At 43.3% G+C, this 21,428-nt stretch overlaps 1 protein-coding gene across 2 annotated transcripts in view; it reads right to left on the reverse strand.

Moving 5' to 3' along the window:
* Window positions 1–440: 440 nt before the first annotated feature.
* Window positions 441–21,428, reverse strand: part of CYYR1 (cysteine and tyrosine rich 1) — a 56,015-nt gene continuing 35,027 nt past the window's right edge. For both annotated transcript variants that reach the window (XM_061358974.1, XM_061358973.1), the window contains exons 3-4: window positions 4,429–4,586; window positions 441–1,435 (exon numbers count right to left, since the gene is read on the reverse strand). In XM_061358974.1, the coding sequence (XP_061214958.1) occupies window positions 1,302–1,435; window positions 4,429–4,586 (292 nt within the window). In that variant the 3' untranslated portion in view covers window positions 441–1,301. The remainder of the gene's footprint in view (window positions 1,436–4,428; window positions 4,587–21,428) is intronic.

Below are 21,428 nucleotides of genomic sequence, written 5' to 3' on the forward strand. Positions count from 1 at the left end.
AAACTGCCCAGCCACCCAACTCAAGCTAAGGGTGTTCAGCACTTTTAAATCCTGAAAGAGAACCCCTGTCTTTGTGGTTTGCATATAAAAATGAGAAAAATGTTAGCCTCACAATTGAAGGATGATTCTTTACATTCTGAGATACTCTCTTTTGAAGTAAAACGGCTGCCTCTGAATTACAGTTAACTTCATAAGTATATAGAAAATTTTAAGTCATAAGGGTCTGGACTTCATATAGTAGAGGGTAAGTAATTTTGAAGAACATGCATGACAAATGCATAAAAGTATTATTCGGTGACTTACAGTTTTAAAAAGGCCAAGACAACAGTCAAAAGTAATCTGATGCTCATCTCTTTGGTTAGGCCGAGTATCATTTTTACTGGCAAAAAATATGATAATAGAAGTCTTTATGCAATCCAATTGAAGATAAAAATGTGATGTTTGAGTATTTGGTTTGTGTTTCTTCTCCCACTTGTGAGTGTTCCTGATTCAGTATTTTAAAAAAATCAAAGTATCATTTGCTGATAAAAAGGCATTGTAGAATATTTCCAATGTATACAGTTTTTAAGACCAGAGAAATTAGCTATAAATTAGTGTTTCACATATAAAAATGCTCTTTATGTTTTACCTTTCATACCACAAACTAGTCTCACACTATTTAAAAGTAGGCACTTAAAAAACCTGCACTTGGCCAAAAAAATAATACCCGTCATTTTTGGTTACTGAGTAACTCTGACAGCACTTCTCCCTGTAATGTGCTTATCAGACCAACATGCACAGCTGATCACTGGATATTATCAGTCTGAAGTAGAAACTGAAAATAGCTTCAGTCTTCCTTGTTCTTCCTTATAATCCTCATTTTAAGGAAAGGCGTAACACATACTTGAAGGCAACAGTTGGACGTTCCCCCAGAATAAGCCCCAGCAGCTGCCTCTTGTGCTTTTGAAACAGCTTGTTGAACCATTTGTAGCACTTGCATGTTCTTGGGAAGACCCCCACTCCTGTGTGCTGTAAGGGGCTGCAGGTGAAGCTAAGCACTAATGCTAAGCACTGCATCATCAGGCACTAAGTTGCAGGAACCGTTTCTTTGGTTATGCATTGCTTCATCATGAAACATGGAAGGTCCAGAGTGATCAGTATTTTTCTCCATCCTGAGCCATGGCGACCCTCCCAGGTTATTTCAACACTTAGCCATATGTGTTGATGCAGACCCCATCATATCTGTCCCTGAGCCGATAATATTTGTCCTAATGGTGCTGGCTGTTTCAACAGGCAGTTAATATCCATGTGAAGCCATGTAGTTATTTCCCTGGATATCCAGGGTATGGAGGGGGTGGGGGATACTGTATCGAAGTCTGTGGGGTTGGAGTATAAGGTGGAGGTAGGTCAACTGGGTACTCCATTTCATATTCATAACTGTATGGTGGTGGAGCCACTGGAATGGGAGAAAGAAGAAGACATAGTTACAAATCTTTTTATTCAGATGCAGGCCCCCAGATATTTTCTAGTTGACATTCAGACTTCCTTACAACAGATGTAAAGTCTCCTAGCAATGCACTTTCTTTGTTTTTAGACTGTCATTATACAGCTACTTCATGTCAATGTAAGTTCTGCTTAGCTGTGTGCTCACCAGCATGCTGTGCTGGTAACAGTGTTTGAGTGGCCATACAGCAGATGACACCAGGATGATGTGGCAGAGCTAAACTTTTTTAGGGGAGGAAGGTTAGGTTTTTATCAGATCCATTCCATTCCATCCCCGTCAGCAGCAACATGGATTTATGTTGTCTCAACATGACAATGTATTTTTTTCTGATCTCCACAGACCTCTCAACCACCCTCTCGATCCCCAGGAGGTGTGTGACATGCCATATCATGCCAAACATAACAGCATCACACTTCCCAGAGCAAACGCTGGACATCTTCCCAGGGCTCAAGCTGAGTTCAAACAAAGCTTTCGCCTTGTTCACCCTAAAAGAGACATGCGAGGAGAACCCAGCATTTGTAAACTGGATCAGGCAGTTTTGTTAAGAAACAACAAAAATATTCACAAACAGCTGAAAACATTTTCTCAACTACTTCCACTAAAACTTAAAGAGAAGAAGAATTCGTTACTGCACAGTAAATGCTGCAGAATGACAGCATGGTAGGAAATGAAGGCTCCATATCAGGACTCCATTAGTCTACAAATGTTAAGGTCCAGAGTCTGCTCATGTCTCCACAGATGGAGATATATCCCCTCCCTAGATGCCTCAAGCAGACTGGCAGTGAAATAGCACTTGAGTAGAGAGGAAACAGAAACCTAAGATGCATATGATGGGGGGAAGAGACATAAATCCCACTGTGCCATGGAAAGCACTCCCTGCCTTCTGAAAACCCAGCTTTTGCTGTGGCTGAGGCCAAAGGAAGGGCATCCACTTGGCTGCTCCCATCCAAAACAGGTAATGGCAGTGGGGAGGGTTTGTCACAAATCCTGCAGCCAAAGCCAGGCCAGTCATTACTCCAGAATGTTCATGACAGCAGGGAACATAGAAACCATTTCAGAGCTTCCCCATCCTCTAAAAACTGCTGCTGCTGCTGATAGGAAAAACTGCTCGAACTAATGTTTGCAGCAGGAACCAGGAGCGTGCAGAGTCAAACTGCCTGGAGGTGGAGATTGGGGTGAGTCATTGCAGGAACAGACTTGGGGAGCAAAAGGCTACAGCCCTGGAATCTTCATTTTGCTCTTGTTCTTACAGCTTGTAACAACTATTATCTTCTGAAGTAGTTCTTCAGCAATTCATGGTTGAGACTATTGCAGTTTTCTTTCATTACTCATCTCTCTATGCAAAACAGTATTGCAATGATAAGACTGATTATAGATGGTTTTAGTTTAACTGGAAAGTAAGAACATGAAGGAGCAAACAGACACTGACAGCAGTGAATATGATAAAGGAACTCATAAAAAATATTGCATAGCTTGCCTATAAGCATCCATAATGCACCTGGGATTTACTGCAACCTTCGCAACACTAGGGAATATAAAGGCAGGGATCTCTGAGTGGGATAAGGGAACTTAATCCCTGAAACACCATTGCCTTTTATTACAGTGAACTCAAATTATCCCAAGGCAATCACTCCTGGATTTGTAATTAATAATGCCACTGAAGCAGAGGCACAGCTGCATTGTATAAACACCGTTAGACTGCTTCCAGGGCCAGCTCTGCTCTTCAGCAATGTGGCCACTTTCACATGGTGGGGAGTCCAGACAATTGAGCCTTGCAAGACCCCAGCTGGCTCAGTGCCGATCCACCTTTGGAGCTCCTGCACCCCAGTCATAGACTGATGCAAACTGACAAGTGTGGTGCAGAACGTGGCTTTGCACAGAGCTACCTCAGGTACAGTGTGATGTACCAATCCCCACTCACTATGGGCACAACTGGACTGTAGCAGATGCATGAGGGGCCCTTATTCTCCCCCGGGGTGCTTCAGGGCCTGTGACAGCTGACTAGCTCAGTGCCAGAACTGACTTAGGCTCTGTGCTGAGCCTAGAATTGTGTCTGGTGCTGCCCTCCACCTAAAAAACATTATGTCAAAGCAATTTTAACCCACAGACAAGCCTGCACTGAGCATATTCAACACTCAGCTAACTTTGACCAAGGCACAGCAGACATCTCTGCACCATGCTACAAGTTCTTATCAGTCTAGGCGTGGTGCAAGGCTGATGCAGAGAACTAGCTGGGATCCAGCACCGCATGCCAGGCAGCAGTTCCTCCTGGGACTCACAGCAGAGAACACCCTGCAAAGATGCCTGTGTGCCTCTGGAGAACTCATCTGGGATCCTGCATCACCCAGCAGGGCTGGTGAGCTTTGCCCACAAATAATACCAGCCAGCTTGGGATGCATGAGACTTCACACAGCATCACTTGAAGCCTTTGTGCTATGATCCACAGACCTTATTGTCCAGGTTTTTCCCTTGTTGTGGTATGCCGGGAACCTGTTACATTAGGCAATGAAAGGGATCTGACTGCACATGAACATGAGCAAATACAAGAACTGGAATACAAAAGAAGAACAACTGATCCATTGCCAGAGAGCCTCTGGCACAGGAGAAGGTCTATCAGCACAGTGCAGCACTGCCCTGAGCGAGGTCCCATCCTGCTACTGCAGGCACCGCAAGCCATACAGCTGTGTGAGTATGGCACCCGGCCAGACCTCATTAGCCCACTGAGTAGCTGAATAAATTCGCCCAGGCAGAATGCTGCACTGACGAACACTGTGCACGCTGAGCTGTCTTGCGTTTCTCAGCAAGGCTTCATGCCGTTCCCCTCCAGGCTGAGAACAGCCTCCTGCTGTATTCACATCCCCTGTTTACTGTGGAGCCATAACTATCCAAAGATACGCTATCGCAAACACCGGCGCTCTTGGAGGGGTGTCATTTCGCTTCCTTACCTGGGTATGTGCTGATAGTGTTGATGTGCGTAGTTCGGATGACCCCTACTCGAGTCCCACGGCTGTTCTTCATGCACATGCAGATACAGATGGCAATCCCCGCAATCACTCCCATTATAAATACAATACCGAAAACGATTCCAGCTATCGCTGTGCCTCTGCAAGGAGAATGAAAACATGCAGTCAGTCTCAGTTTACAAAACAAAATTCTCTCCCAGGAGCAGCCCCCAGTTGAGAAAAGAAGTGCATATTGATTACTGGAAGTGCTGCAAATTCTGATCCATCATAGCATCTGAATAGAAGAAAGATCTTTGAGACCAAATTGACAAACTCTGTCAAGGTCGGTTTCGCAATCGTGCCAGCTCACTCTGTCAATTTACCATATATTAAATCCTCCCATTCCAGGGCCATCTGAATTTAACAACTTTTAAATATTACCAAGAATAATTTCTTCCCTTTCCCCTCATCACACAAGACTTTTTTTTTTTTCTCCCTAATAGCACTGGTATGATTTTCTTTTGAAAAGAAAGAGTAAGTTATCCCCAGTAATACATTCCAGAAGCATCCTAAAGCGCCTGCACGCTGTGCTTCCAGAGGAAAGCTTTTGTCATTGTTTTATCTTAGGTCAAGAAGTCTTTCTGCTGTGCTTCTGAGCCTGCACGTTAAGGAGAGCCTCCTCTTCTTTAGGATGAGCAGCAAGAAGCAAAGCAAAAGCCTGCTCTTCCACACATCTGCTGCTGCAGCTGGCACAAGTATTTGAGGCTTAAATGATTTCTTTTAAAAAGGTCCAGAGGAAAGAATTTAGCTCATCCCCTGAAGTAATGAATCACACCTTCCTTGAAATTATATAGAGAAAGGAAAGAAAGCCTTATTGCACAGATACATGGGAGAAAAACCTCACCAAGAGGCACTGAAGAGCTCCCAATAATACTGAGGGCAAAATCAGCCTTTCTGATGAACCCTAGTTCACTCAGCTTTGTTGTCAGGTACAGGCAATGATGCACAAGTTATATGAAAGATGGTATTTACAGCCTACCCTTTTATGAAAAAAACCACAGTGACTTGCCAGAATATTCTTACTCTGTGCATCTCTTCATCTTCCAGCAAAGACTTCAAATAGCAACCTTGCGGGCACCTTTTTTACTGGACATTTTAATTAATCCAAACTGATAACCTGATAACATGCATAAACTCCACCAGGAAGCACTTCCCCATAGAAGTGTGGGAACACATAGCAGGCCTGAGTTTCAAATTGCTGACTTACACCGCACTGGCTGCCACAAAGTCACCAAGGGTCAGGGTGCACTCAGTATTTGAAAAATCAGACCTTCTGCTTAGGAACCTAAGTATGAGTTTAAGAGCTTGTTTTTAGGCCCCAACTCCATTCAGGAACTTGGCCAAGATTTGCAGTACAATTGTGGAATTGCATAGCATAAATAAACACAGACAATTTGCTGTCTTTCTAAAATACACTGCCAGGGAGCTAAACTGCTCTCTGCTGTTATGTAGCAATGAATGAGGAGTGTGCAGGGAGAGCAAACCTGTTAATATTTTGCAGAATATATAAAGGCCTAATTTACAAAACCCTTTGTCATGGCAGCAAGCACCTGGCCATAAAACCAGTAGCTCAAAACACTGCTGTGACCAAGTGCTTTGGTATTAACCACCATGAGTAACAGAGACACTCCTCCCTGACCCCTTCGTATCCCCATTAGTTTGCTTCTAATAAACCCAAAGTCTGATGCTTTTGGAAGATGTGACCAAAATACCTCATTTTTTTCCATCCTGCTCTTGCTGGGAACATTATCACTACTGTGAGAGAAAACTACTGTATGAGAAAACAGTTCGATTCAGGAGGCACTTTAACACAATACTCTCTTAATTCCAGAAAGTTTTCTTATAATATCATGATTTAAAAATCAGACATAAAGCACAGAACCCCTAGTATTAATAACAGAGAACCACTACTGCCTTTGCTACGTCCCTGAGTGATGGCAGCATTGCATTACAGACTTGCGGGGAACTCTGACGCTGAAATAATCCCTCTCCTAGGTGGAAGAAGCAGGACCAGCCACTGTTGACTACTGGCCTCAAGCCCTAAATACATTTCTGCTTTTTACACAGTCCACTGCTGCCCATCTCCTGCATCCCAAGTACGTTCTGCCTGTGCGATCTTCTCAAATCCAGAAACCGCAAAGGTTTCTTGCACTTCCGACCAGCTGTACCCTGAGGAAAACCCAACCTTCATCCTAAGGGCTGACAGAAGTGGGTAACACACAACATGTGTTACCTTTCCACTGCTAACTTACAACTTCTATATGAATAAAGCCCATTTTAAACACAGTTTAGAGTTCGTCTCAGCAACAGTATCCCATTCATTCCAGAAGTGGTCAGCCAGATGCCATTTGCTCATCTGCCCTGAGTAATGAGTTGCACTCTTCGTGTGCCAGTGCCTACCAGACACCCCAGCCTCACACCCAAGCCCACTCTACCCTTCTGCATGAACAGTAACTGCTCCAAAGCAGTATCACTCCACTAGTTTAAATGATGATTCTGTGATACTTTACATAAGAAGTATTCATAAGGTAAAAAAGATTACAAAAGGTCTGATACCATCTTCAAAAGAAGTTTGCACCTTTCCTGAGATATTAAGCAGATAATTATAGACTTGCCAGCTTGCTTTGGGTAATAATGCCAAGATCTGAGGACTCACTTGCAGTCCTACAGCTTTTCCTACTGACCCCTTGGAGTTGCTGGTTGACCGGTGCTGTGCTGTCTCTGAAAAGACACACTGGCAGAGCAAGTAAAAGCTGTAGAAAGCCCCTCTGTATCTGCCTGTACCTGAAAGCCAAAAAGGGCTAAGTCTACCGGCAAAACTTCCAAGTTGGAAAAGGCCTCTCAGACTAGATGCAACCACACTGGAAAGCAAAATCCACTTCTAGCCAGAGTAGCAAACTTAGGTCAGTAAGCAAAATACGGAATATCCACTAAAGCATTCTTTGCTGATCCCCTCCTTGTGTAGCTCCTGCTGGTACAGCCATGAACCAGAAACAAAAATGGTCACTGATGAAAATACTCACCAGCTTAGCTTTGCTGACAAGACTGGTAAGTGCAAGTCTTGCTCACAGCTCTGAAATCAGGACAAAAAGTGGTTTAAATAGCCAGACCCACTGCTGCTTGTGGATTCAGGTTTTCACACTGCAGTGGTAAATTTAGACCCCCTATGGATGGTTACGCAAGGACAGCCTGAGATACAGAGCAGAAGATGTAGGTCACTTTTTAAATTCATTTACAGCCTGAGTACCAGCAGAAAGGTGCTTTCTGGCCTCGGTGGGCTTCAGATCAGACCCAATGCCACACACCTGAAATTGTTCCAGGAATCAAGTGTTTGAGTTGAAAAGGATCTGTCTGAGAGGACTTCAGGAGATGTACTCTCCTGAATATATATAATGCTGTGCCACTCTCTGACGGTGAGTTAAAGCATAAACTCAACCTAATTCAGAGACCCGCAGCTCTTGCCACTCACAGTGGCCCTCAATAAAACCATGAGCACTCTGCCTCTAAACATCAGGCTGCACCTCCTCAGCACTAAATCCTGGCAGCACAATGGTCACGCAATACCTGTTGTGGGCACACAGCACAAAAATAAATGCTTGTTCTTCCTGTGGAAAGCTGATGGTATAACTAGAAGGGATGGAGAAAAATAAGCATGCATTTTTTACAAAATGGTGAAGTTTCGCTTCATGCTAGTGGGTAATTTTTGAAAATAAAGACCCCATTAACTAAGCATTCCTTGGCTTATATTTAAAGATGCTTGCTTCGCCTCTGTCTCACTCACATTTTATACCTCTGCATAGAGACACAGAAGATACAGAGATTTTTTATGCTATCACCACCACAGAGCTGTTCAAGGAAAAGTGCCTAAGAGGAAAAGGACACTATAAAGCAAAAGAAGGCCTAGAAACCACACAGCAGAGTCACATAGCAACTAGGAAGTTAGAAATAAAGGATAAACTTTGAAATGGAGCAACCTGAAGGAAAACATTATGCAGTCTTCTACAGAAACAAAGCCAACGAAGGGAAAAAGACTGCTACAGAAAAATGATACAGAGAAAAGTAAAGATGGAGAGGGGGAGAAGTAATTTTAAAGCTGCAGAAGCGTCAAGAGTCATTGTCAAGGTAAAAATCAGATGTTCAAAGCAGCAGCTTTCCACCGGCTTTTAGCAACATCCTGCTGGAGAGCATATAAATCTTGTTCACAGTTTAACATTTCTGGCCCAGCAGAACCCAGTGCGGGGGATCAGGCCTTTTGCTGGGTGGCACCAAGGCCCTGGCAATGCTGGAGCAGGGCAGAGCTCTCACTGCTCCTGGACTTGGTGCAGCTGAGGTACTTGGGGTCAGATAACCCATCCCTTAGGGGATCTAGTAACCTGGGTGTTTTACCACAAGTGGCAGAGGTGTCACCAGATAGCTGGAGAAAAGGTGAGAGACTGAAGAGCAGCCCTGAACCTGAGTGGGAATGGAGTTCATTTAGTGCCCCTTTCCCTTCCATAAGGCTCCTACTTTGGGAGTTAGGCAAGCAAAGTGGATGGCAAACCTGCCCAAGATGAATACCACTTCCATGGTCTTCTGCGCTTCGGAGACAATGGGTCTCAGGGGCCTACAAATCTTATGGCTCAATAGGATAGTGTTTCCTGAAGGAAGAATGATTACTGGGTAGGCAACTTTTAAATGCATTGCCAACATTTGGGAGCCAGGCATACATGGCAGGCATTGCTGTATGGCAGGGACTTTGTAGTCTGTTGGCCTCTGGTTTTCCTTCTCAGGTTCTGCCTTAACTTCATACGTGGAGCATAAAACTTTGTCATGGAGCCTAGTTTATTAGTACAGAAATAACTACAAAGAAAAGAAAAATCTTTTCAGACAGATTTTTCAGAAAGCACACAGACTGCAGTGCAAAATGTGATAAGCCCCATTGCCACTGAGACTGTCACTCCTGAGGCTTCCTATCTGCCCCTGCTTTCCAGCCAGGGATCTTCAGCAAAGTGCATGTCCCAAACCCCCCACAGCACTGCAGCCAAGGAATGCTGTGCAGGATGTCCCCTCTAGCCTTCTTCTGCCTCTGAAGTGAGCTCAGAACTGGCTCCAGTTATGGGTCAGGGCTCACCAGGTGAAGCACAGAGGGGGATGCTCACCAACCCAGCCAAGCTCCATCACAGACCTCCAGCCACATGCTTGCATCCCAATGCTGCTTCAATCTCCACCCAAGCCCCTCCTGCTGAAGCTTGGAATGCTCTCCTTCCCTAATGTTTGCACTCATTCCTCCACGTTTGCATCTACTCAGTGTGCCAGGACAGCCCCAGCTGCTGGCACTGTTCTCCTCCAAGGAAGCCATGGGGACAGTTACCATTTGCACATCCTCCCATATCCCCATCTGGCAGCACCCCTTACCCCCAGGTGCCTTGGAGGGAGCGGATGATGCCTGGCACTCTGCTGGCTGTGTCTGCACCCCTGACTCCTCAGCTTTGTGTGACCCTCACACCCCTGGCCTTTCTGCATTTGTTGTCCTTCACAAGCAGATAGTTTCTCTTGATTCCTACTTTTCTTTAGCCTTTCCCCTCTCTGGAACACCTTTAAAGGCTGGAGAAGCTACTAGGGGCATGTAGTCCAAAGATGCCTTGGGAAGAGCCTAAGAAAACTTTCCTGGCCTCCTCCAGTGATCCATAGCTCAGCAACTTTCTGACCCAGACACGTCGGTTTGGTTTTTAACTGTACCACTCAGTGGAGTTCTCCTCTGCAAACCTGCTCTGCCTCATCCGGAGCTCATGTAAATTTTAGCATCCACAGCCTCATGGGGCAAAGAGCTCCCAGCTTAATTACGTATCTGAGGAACTGTCTTCTCTGGTCTATCCTGAACTGAATGTGATTTTACAGACCTTTAGCATCACACCCGGCAGGAGCCTCACTCCTATCTGGCTGTTCTGTGTACAGGGAATGTTTCATTACTCTCATCACCCTGGCCAGCCCTCCTTGCACTTTTTCTCATCCTCTTCTGTTGTTTTCTGACAGCTGCAGCAGAAGCACATAGAACACAGAGGCACAGTTAACATTTGCTGGTTTCTTCTCTGTTTTCTTCTCAAATAACCCACGGTATTAGATCTGTTTCTGCTTGACTGTCACACAGTTAGAACTAAGGTTTTATGGCACTATTTACCACAATACCAAGCTTCATTTCTGAGAGATGTCAGCCCAGAGCCCATCACTTCATGTGGGAGTTTGGCTTGTTTCTCCCTGTATGCATTATGTAGCATTTATAGGCTGTGCCTTGGTGACTCATACCTCTACCAGAGGGCACAGGCTAAAGTTAGCACAGGTGAGCTTAAGCCACCATCTTTTCCAAAGCCCAGCACACTCTGTAATACAGCATCAACTTAGAAACTAGAATTGCAGAATTGACAGAGCTCCACATCAGAGATATGTGTACATTGGCATAAAGGTCTTTTAATCCTGTAATAGCTCATGCTAGCAATTTTACAGCCATCTGACCGAGTACGGCAAGAAGTTGTTACAAGCATGTGAAGATCAGTATTCCCACTCTGCCCGTGCTATATTTCATTATCATATTAGTGCAAGGAAGACATGACATTCTCAGTCTTCACTTTGCACAGCTGATCTCTTCCACCTCGTCTTTCCTAATTTCCAGTACTTTTTTAGTTCTCCAGTTAATTTATTGCCAACTCTCTGTATCTGTGATTTGCTGGCACTGCATCTCTAGAATGGTATTAATAATGAATGCAACACATTTTGGAATACTACTACTAATACTAATATATACTCCTTAATTTTCCCCTTTCCGGGCATTCAAAAAGAAGTTGGTAAGGGATTTTTTTTAAAACCTCATTCTCTGAGATAAAACAATATTTAAAAAATCAATGAGCTTTGATGATCTGATCCAGACACTGACATTTTGAAAAACGTACTCTTTGGACTCTTCATCACACTTGATGCTACTTGGAAGGAGGAGGTGTTGGGCTATTTATTTAATTTGGTTGGCAAGCCCTGTTTTACTTGGATTGACAGCAGAAGTCAGCAGGGTCATGCACTGTTTCCTCTGCCTCTGAGGGAGCAAGCAGACTCATTCTGGGGCTTGTCCCTTTGTTTTCATAAGGAAAAAAACACGCAGTGAATGATCTGTGAACGATCTGAAAATGATAGTGACTGTGCAGGGCACACTTTAAAGATGGGCTACCTTGAGAACCCCATGTCAAAATCTGATAAAGGAGTGCCTGAATCAGCTGCGGTGCTCCACAGCTGAACCAGAAGCCTTCTCACCAGTTTTACAGCCCTGGAATGCAGATATCAGGGTAGTAGGGACTGAAAAGCCATCCAAGTCAAGAAGCAGTTAAATAGCCAGCTAGCTGCTGCCTCCTGTTTAAAATTAAATACTCAGTTTACAGAGTAGCAACTCACATGGACCAGCCTTGTCTTTGAGAGGTTCCTTTGCAAGTTGCACTTAGACAAAATTCCAACTTGTACTTCCTTTAAATACACTTTTTACTGCAAGGAGGAAGGAGATGATTGTCTGCTTCCGTAAACAAATCCCTCCTGCCTGTTAAAACTGGGTACAGACTGTACTTGGACAGTACTCCCCTTCTTTTCCTCCTACTCAGTTGTATTTAAGGTGTGTTGTTAATGTTTAATTCCTTCCAAATGGTTTCCTCTGTGCCATTCCCTCTCTACCTTGTTATATTTGCAGGATTATTAACTCAAGCACCAAAATGTCCTGAGTACCACCTGTACAATGAAAAGGTAGTGCGTAATCATTCCAATTCCTGACCTCCCTCCTCCCAGCTCCTTGTGGACGGGTCAGCACTTTGCTCCATATTGTTAAGCTACATAATCCTACAAAGGGTTAAAAGCAGTACTTTCTCCCTTTTAGAATTACCAGTGCCTGAGCAATAGGGTATCTTCTGCAGCTTGTTAGAAGGCTGCTGAGCCACTGAAGCGTAACTGTGGCACACTTGCAAAAGTAAAGAGAAAATCATATAAACTGCAAACCAAAAGGATATATAATCACAGCTTGCTCTGGTTTGGGCTATTGGCAGAAGGGCTTTTCAGCCAATTTGCCTTTGAGAAATACACAGACATTTTGTGCTTACTTCCTTTATATGAAACCATATGCTTTTCTCCCCACCACGCTGCTCAGCTGCTGCTTGGCCACTAGTGCTGCAAAGTGCCTCAAAAGAAGTGATCCTGGAAAGGCCAACGTTGCTCCTCCAGTAGAGTAAAGAAAGCGAGCTCTTCCTCTAGCTGGTTCCCAAACTGCTTTCCCCACCTGTGTACAAGGCTGAGATCCCCCTGCTGCCCTAGCCAGAGCGGGGAGAGAGAGGGATGGCATTGTTCCCACCCTGCTTAAGACTTAGTGCACGGCTGGCTCAGAAATAATTTTATGGACAGAGGAAATGATGCATGAAATATACCTGGGAGGTTCATGCCGCAATATAGCAAACACAATACTTAATACGCAGCGGTGTTATTAACTGATCGTGGCTAAGCAAATATGTTTTTATCAGTCCCAGCCTGTCCAGCATTTTCACCAGACTAATATTGTGCACACATGTGGATACTGGTTTTGAAACACTGAGTTTGTCTGACAGTTAAAAAAATTCAGCACATTACCAGAATATGAAAAAAACCCCAAACCCTACAATGCGTTTTTAAATTGAAATGAGACTTCAAACAAGTCAGAAATACAGAAGTAACGGGGGCAAGCTGGTTTGGGGTTTTTTTTGACCTTTCATGTGAAAGAAGTCTGATTAAAATACTGCAAGGTTTCCAGTTGCCACTTTCCACCCTCATGCTCTCTTGCTGCTTCTCTGTCCTTGTTTTGCAGCAGCTCCTCTTGCCCCACCTTTCCCTCTCAGACATCCTGTGCTGTTCCCTGCAGTCATGACCTTCCCTTGCTCTGTAATGTGTTTCACATGCTTCCCTGGAAAGGAAACAGAAGCCATAATGCAATTTCCACTTTCCAAAATGTTCCTGATTGTGCTCCTGAACCCAAAGCCAACCTGATGTTGACTTAAATAGAAACTTACAGCACAAATGTACCTAATGTAGCCTTTGCTTTAATTTAGGGGATTTTATTATTTTTATGCTTGCAGCTTGCATTGCTGGCTGAGCTTTCCATTTAAAACACTTTCTGAATCAACAGCAATGGGAGAGGCTGAAACTGCTGCTCAACTTCCAGCCCTTTAAGCGTTGAAGTACAAGGTCAGGACAATACAATAGGCTTCCAATAAGACCACAAGGTTAGTAACCCCTAGTAATAGCTCATTTCTGGCAGCCAGGTAACTGAGTATAAACACTTACGAGAATCCCAGGAATACTGTCTTTTTGGTAATTCTTAACAGACTCTTTCTGACAGTGATTTTATTTACACCAGCTTCTACAAATGCTTGGTTTTGCACACTCCGTGAGCTCAGTGCAGGAGAATCCTGCAGCTCTCTTGTGGGAAGCTCTTGCTGTAGAAGCCTGACTTACTATTGTGACCTCTCGCCTGTCACATCTCTGAGCTATCGACAGTCAAACCTGCCTAGTTCTACCCAGGCACATTTTTACCCAGCCTTGCCAGAAAGGTTGACAATTCAGCCCCTTTTATTATGGCTGCTCCCTGCTTTGTGCCTGTAGCAAATCTCACAGCCAGACATGCGTGATGTGTTTTTGATGTGCCAAGGAACACTCTGCACAGGGCTGTTTTTTGCCCAGTGAAACAAGTGTGTAGATACTAAGGGAAAATGCCAACAGATGGGGCTCTTAACTCTTGCTCTGGGAGGCAGGGTGGAGGTGACCTGCAGATTGATTAATTTCAAAAGAGAAAGAACTGTAATGTCTGTAATTAAAAGGAGCATTTCCTCACAAAGGAGAGCTCTGCCACACTCCAGGATGCCTTCTGGGCCCTTCCTTCATTTTCTTGCTGTTCACATTCATGTCCATCTTACAGTTTCACGTCACTAAGCCCATTCCTATCAACTTCACTTGCACAGTTTTGCACAGTGAAGGCTGGTCCTTACTGTATTCAATATTTTCCACATAAGACTGTCCCCTCAACAGCCTTCTGTGTGCCACCTAGCCACTACCCCATGCACTGTGGCATGAGTATGGGTGGTGGCAGAGCTGTGACCTGATGACCACACTTCCTTTAACTGGAACTAAGAAACCAGGGAAACAGAATGAACTGGTTTTTGGCAAAACTCCCTCTGCTTCTTAACATGACAATCACAAATTTTGATTGTCGTTTGTGAAAAATGTCAACAAAACCAACAACAAAAATAGTAGTAGCACTCTCAGTGTTCCATTTGGGTGGGAGGGTGCAAGGCATCAGGGTGACTCTCCTCAGCTGTTCAGAGCTGGAACCTGATCGCTGGATAAGTCATCCTCCAGGCATTTCACGGAAGTGCTCCTGCTGGCACAGCAGAGACCAGGGCTGGGTGGCTCAGGACGGCAGCACTGGAAAAGACTTCCCCATTGCTTGAGGCAGCACAAGCTCATACGAAACGCAACTGACCATGTATCCCTGGCTGAAACTCAGTGAGTAAAACAAGGTAGAAACACATTATTTTCCTGCCAGTTAAATATTTTCCAGGACAGGGCTGTCCTTGAGATGCAAATGCCACTTAATATAACTCTAAGACAATTTTATCGTTTCATTTGCTAATGAGAAAACTGTTTGTATTATGTAACTGTGGCTCTTCTAAGCTGCAACCCTGGATGTTCTACGTTCCCATAGGGGCTCCCTAAGAGGCCCTGGTTCAAGCGTTAATGTTCAAAATACTCTAATGGAGGCAAAAGCCCAAACTTGGTATTTTGCATTCAGTCCATGCTTCATATAAAATTGCATATGGCTGACTCAAGAACTCCTTCCCAATTACGGAAAAGTTGATGCCAAGAAAAACATTTATTTCCTTTTTGGTAGTCAGTTCTGAAGACAGAAGTAGCCTCGATGCCAACCTAGCAGCTTATGTGGATTGCTAAGTAAGACATATTTTTAATATTGAAAGATTTCTGCCTAGATGCAATGTAGCCCCTAAAACCACTGGGTGAATCACTGCAAAGAAGTGCACTATCAGCTCCCAACGGGGACAGCACAAGCAAAATACGAGCTTTCAGAGGAATGAATACCACAGAGTGCAGAGGGAGAAACGACCAAGCAAGTGCCACAGACCAGATACTACAAAACCAGTTGCAGTTTTGTTGCACAAATTGAACTGGAAAAGCATCGTAGAGACTCTCATTCCATAAATGCTCCCTGCTCATCAAGTCCATTTTTCAGGAGTTCATCGCTTTCCCTCAAGAAGGACAGCAGACCTACCTCTGGCATCGTAAGATATATCATCTATTTAAAAGTTGCATGGGACCCCAGATCATCTGGAGTAACTTCTTTTCAGGAATGCACTGTTTCTTCATGGATTGCCTCTCTGAAACAAGCTCTGTCTTAGGAGAGATCAGTAGACACTTGAACACAGCAATGCCAGGAATGCAAACTGTATTTGTCCACATCACTGGAAAATCATCCCAAAAGCATAATCAGATTGCAGGCTTTGGCTCCTCCCCCACCTCGCACCTTCAGGAAAGCACAGCAAATGCTCCTGCTCCCTGTAATGGAATGTCATGTGGACACCAGCACCATGAGGGAAGGAGCATGGTGACCCACTTGCTGAGGCAGTGTTAGGGCTGGTGCTGGTTACCTGCTGACTACATCTGCAACTGCAAACCAACTTTGACAGTGAAAAGCCAAGCCCTTTCCAGTTCCTGCAGAATTCGTTGCACATCATCAGCAATTTGTGATCCTTTCCTAACTAATATTGATGTTTCAGTTGTACTCTGACATTAGTGAGCTATAAGTTACTCCTGGAGCAGAAGCTTATTAGCTCTTTTTTTAATGATATAGAGGAAGAATATTGCCATTTTATGCAACAAAGAAGAGGAAGGTTGGAACCAAAAATCCTTTTTCACAACAACAACATAAAAATAACAGAGAATAAGGCAAGGCAATATAATACCTGAAAATGAACTGCAAACAACACTGCTTTATGGACCAGAAAAAAAAAGGTGTTGACTTTTTGAGAAATCTGATTCTCAGAACATCAAACTGTAGCTCCAAAATGCATTTATGATTTATTAAATATCAACCCCAATTGGAAGATTTTACTGCTCTTAGAATTCTGTCTGTTAAGACAAATGAAAAAGATGCAGGGTTTTTGGTTTTTTTTTGTACACTGAATAATCTGAAGTGGTTTCTGGAAGATCTGGGAGAAAAAGTCTGGATTAAGAGATTAAAACCCCAGTGCCATAAATTATGTTTCCATTTTAAAAAGAAAATAAATTACGTGCATTGCCTGAGTAACAGTGCAATAGCTTTTTAAAAAGGCAGCTCTAGCTAGCACTGTATATTTTGAGTTGAAATAAATCTATCTGGGTTTTGAATTATCCAGCATAGGGATTTTTCCCTCGTATCTTCCAATAAAAATATTAAGACACTGAGAGTTTAGTTTTAGAAATACTGGAGCAGAGTGAAAGAAAAAAAATGCTTTTCATCTTCTCTTTCCATCTCCCTTTTCTAATATACTTTAATATTCAACTCTTACCCCTGTGAAAGCAATAAAAGAGCCTCTTCTGCATTCTTTTCTGCATCAGATTTATGGCACCAATTACATTTTTCTTCCTCATTCTCTCTTCCCAGGTGCTGTGTCAGAGCTTACGAGGACCACAAAGACCCACTGAGTCTAAGCCAGTGGACATTCTGGCTCTAAATCACCATTTGCAAAAACCTACAATGAGCTTGAAAGTATTTACATAAGTCTTTGCAGGATTCAAACCTTATTATGTAGCATAAGCAAATTATGGTTTTAGTGGTTTGGAATACCCTCATTAAGCATGCATGAAGTGCCATTTACAAATGTAAAAAGAGTTAAGTGCTTGGGTATATGAATCATTTTATGTTTCTGGAGAAAGGACTATGAGTCAGAAAACTAAAAAAACCTGAAAATCAAACTGCAGTTACAAAAACATGCTGTGGCTCTTACAGATTCCATAAAATGATGAAAGTTGTTTTATCTGAAGGCAGCTATGCTGAGGATGCAGAAGTCACCACATGAGAAAGATGTGTGCACATGCTACATTAAGTAGCACTGAGCTAGATTTGACCTCTTCCACTTCAGGAGATGTTTGGGGGCTGGAGAAGAGCCAGTTACTGATGAATCAGCAGTAACTTCCCTCAGAAGTACATGAAATCCTGTTTCATCTGAATGGCCTGGATGAAGGACAGGGAAATCCCATAGAGCAGCGCGAGAGAGCGGACTGACCACTTCCTCCCCTATCCCAGGAGATGGGACATTGCTTATTCCTATAGAGCTGTGCACAAGAGATACCCCTTTGTGCTGGTCCCTTCCTCACAGTTTTGGTGTCACTTTACCTTGCTTTTTATGCTAATAAGTTGTAGCAAATAAGGAGCCCTGATTTCTTTGGGCACAGAGCCCAATGCCTTTTTCCCTCTCATGCAGGGTGAGAAGCGTTTTTCCCAAAAGCATCGCTTGGAAACCTCAGGAATGAACTTAAACATATGCTTAGGTTTAAATATCACACCTCCAATGAAACCAACAGACTTCATGTGCTTTGATGAATAAAAGCCTAAATTCACTGTCTGTCAGACAATTAAAATGCTATCCTTCCATTTGAGTTTTGCCTAAGGTAACAGCTTTGATGCTTGTTTGACTATTTGAGAGGAAACGCTCTGTTCCCTCCTTTCAGAAATGGGAGGAAGCCTGGCAGAAGGCTCTCCCATGCTGTGATTATCACATCTTGACAGTAGTTAAGCACAACCAGGAATGCCAAAGTGCAGCCAACCTTCAGGTATCCTTTCCCATAGTGTATGCTCTAGCAAGTTCATGCTCTTTAACAGGGCTCAGTGTCATGGCTCCGTGAAACAACAACGGCATCCACCAGCCAGAATGGCTCATATCCATGCAACTATCTCTGGCAGCAAAAAGAGACGTAGCAGCAATCTGAGTTATTTTGACAGAACGATCTGTAAACATAACATTTTGCAAAGTTTTCCTTGAGGCTCTAAGTACTGCTGCTATGTCAGGACCTGTTACTAATCTAGACTTTACACCATTTTGTACAGTGTGAAGGAGGTGACTGAATGCCATTATATGACTCGCAAATTATCCAACATCAGAAGCATTCCCAACATATTAATACAGTTTTCATTAAGATATATGTTCACAGGGTAATTTATTTTTTTTTTCCAAGTGTCCCAGTCAATTACCGTCATTTCAGACTGTAGCTGTTGGAAAGATCAGACGGGTCAGTCAACAGCGTGGTAAACTAACATAGAAAAATGTTTCCCCAGGAAAACAGACTGAATTATGTCCCTTGGTGTAAGCAAACCATGTGCCTGACTGATTAAACAAGAATTACATGCTTGAAACAAGAAAGGTACTTTAGCCTACACAGTCAACTAATGTACTGAAGAGGAACACTGTGATATACACAAGGACATACACTCTGCCACACAGCATCCCCCTGTAACAACTCTAGTCTGGAAACACTCATCATTAAGAAGGGATTGAAAATGCTATTTCACAGTTTTATATCAAAATGGCATATGCAGGGTCAATGCAGAGATGTATTACTGAAACTAACACACTTGTAGAGAAAGCTTGAGATTTTCAATAATCAGTTAATAAAAGAATATTTTCAATGATGAGAAGAGATGGCTCTGGAACATCTTTCCAGTAGATGTGGCAGGGGTTAGCTACTTGGGAGGTGTGAATATTGAGCTTGGCACATTTATGAAAGCAATTGTGTGATGGGTTGCCTGTGATAGCGGGAGCCCAGTTGCAATGACCCAGGACTGCAATGCAAGCAGAAGTTCTGAATTCTGAGCTAAGCTGCTGTAGGTACAAAAAAAAAAATATGCAAAGACATCAAAAGGACTCATGTCTCTGAGTCAGTGCGAAGTCACCAAAGCTCCGGGCAAGCTCTGGCTCAGCGATAGAGGGAGGGATCTAATTAGCAGCCTCCATTCCAAACCTCTCTGCATTTTCAATTCTTTTATTTCTGAAGCAGCTGCATGTACCAACTGTTCTCATACAAACACAGGAACGCTCTTGTATCCAGCAAACATCTACTCCAGCACCGATTTTTTTATCATGTCCAGAAAAATGGAGGTGAGATAGTACCCTTGGACAGATCTCATGGTCACTTGCCTGATGGTACCAGAAGCATGTCATAGCCCAGCCAATCTGAACTGACAACTCAATAATTAAATTGTACTGTACAGCAGATTTTCTGAGGCACAAAGTAGAATTATGCTTCCCAACTCTGGGGAAGACAAGTGGTAAATGAAAGAACAGAATGATGTGAAGCAGAAAGGCAGATGGTAGAATAAGGCAAAGAAAGTAAAAATGGAAATCTGAGAGCAACTCCACTGAAGAACCAAAAAGACCAATAAAAGAAAGAATTAATTGGTCCTCTCTGTGCTGCTGAGGATCTCTCCTTGTGCCTCTCAAACTTCAAAGGCTACTTGTACTCAGACAGGCCGAGTTGAATGCAAAGGTCCTGACTCAACAAAACACTTCATCACTTAGAGTGGAACATATGTTTAAATGCTTTGTGGCACTGGGACTCCAGAGCATAAGGGGAATGAAGAAAGCAGGAACACAAAAGTAAGTGGCAGTATGTTGGAGTTGGCAGAAGCAGTGGAATGCGCTGCATCTAATGCGTGACAAGAGCTGAAATGGAAGGAGGCTGTGAACAGAGTTAAGAATTGACAGGGTTTTAAGTACTAACAGCCTAGATGACATAACAACTGAGAAGGTCTAATCCTGAAGTGAAGTTAATGAGGCATGCTGATTCTCTAAAACAGAGTTTCATAAGCAGTGGTGCTGTACCTTTGGATTGTGCCTCTCTATGGCACAAATGCTGCTTCTCATCCTTTACGTGAATTGTAAACATTTCAACCAGCCTCAATGTTTGGGACAAGCACACTTTAGGAAGAGGACAGCAATGGCAAACACAGTGTGGGAGTGAGTGAGCAGGGGTGTGTGACAGGAGTATCTAGATTCTGGATGCATGACATGGGAGCATCCAGGAGTAGCAGAAATGCACCAGAAACCTGTGGCTGTATCACCTGGCACACACGTACACCCATCACAGAATGAGAATCCATCATGGGAAGCCACAGCATTTTGGCCTCATGATGAAATTGCACAGGCACAAATTGCAAAAAAAGGTGATGGAGAATGAGAACAGCAATTGAAGTGAGGTGTCAGCTGTGTTAATTAGCAAATTAGCCACTCTTGTAGGAAATGGAGGAAATTCAATCACTGCCCAAAAGCAAAGCATCACCAGGAACACTGAAGAAAACTTTTAAGACTTCAAAAAAAGGAGAAAAGCAAAACATGACTCTGTAGGATGAAGAAACTAGAGAATGCAGGAAAAAAACATGAAGGTGTTTTATCATATGGTTCTCATTTTCAGGCTTTTGCAACAGACAAGTTTACATTCTGAGTCATTTTTTTGCAGTTTCACTATTTCATACTTCAGCTATGTATGTGTGCCTGAACAAAAACCATGACTTAACAATCACGTAAATGCGTATTTATCTGCCAGTCTTTAATGCTGCCCTCATGTCTACAGCACTGCATAGAAGGTAAAGTCGATACGAAACCTATACAGCAAGAGAATATAATGCCTGGTGTATGGGACTTAATGATGTAATTTATTGGACCTATTTCCTGCCATAAAAACGCACTTGTGCCTGTCTTATGACCTGCCAGCTTGTGAGTAATGAAGTATGCTATCTTCTAGCACTTAATTACTGTAATGTTTTTGTAGTTTGGTTTTGCTTAGGAATTATTTAATAATCCTTTTTTCCCCATTGTGTATATGCCCTCCTTTATCACACAGATAATTACAAAGAAAGAGATTTACAGTTT

The sequence above is a fragment of the Neopsephotus bourkii genome, unplaced genomic scaffold (assembly GCF_033783945.1).
Source record: "Neopsephotus bourkii isolate Nb327-2 ecotype Australia unplaced genomic scaffold, CSIRO-AGI_Nbou_v1 NB_962, whole genome shotgun sequence".
Taxonomy (NCBI): Eukaryota; Metazoa; Chordata; class Aves; order Psittaciformes; family Psittacidae; genus Neopsephotus; species Neopsephotus bourkii.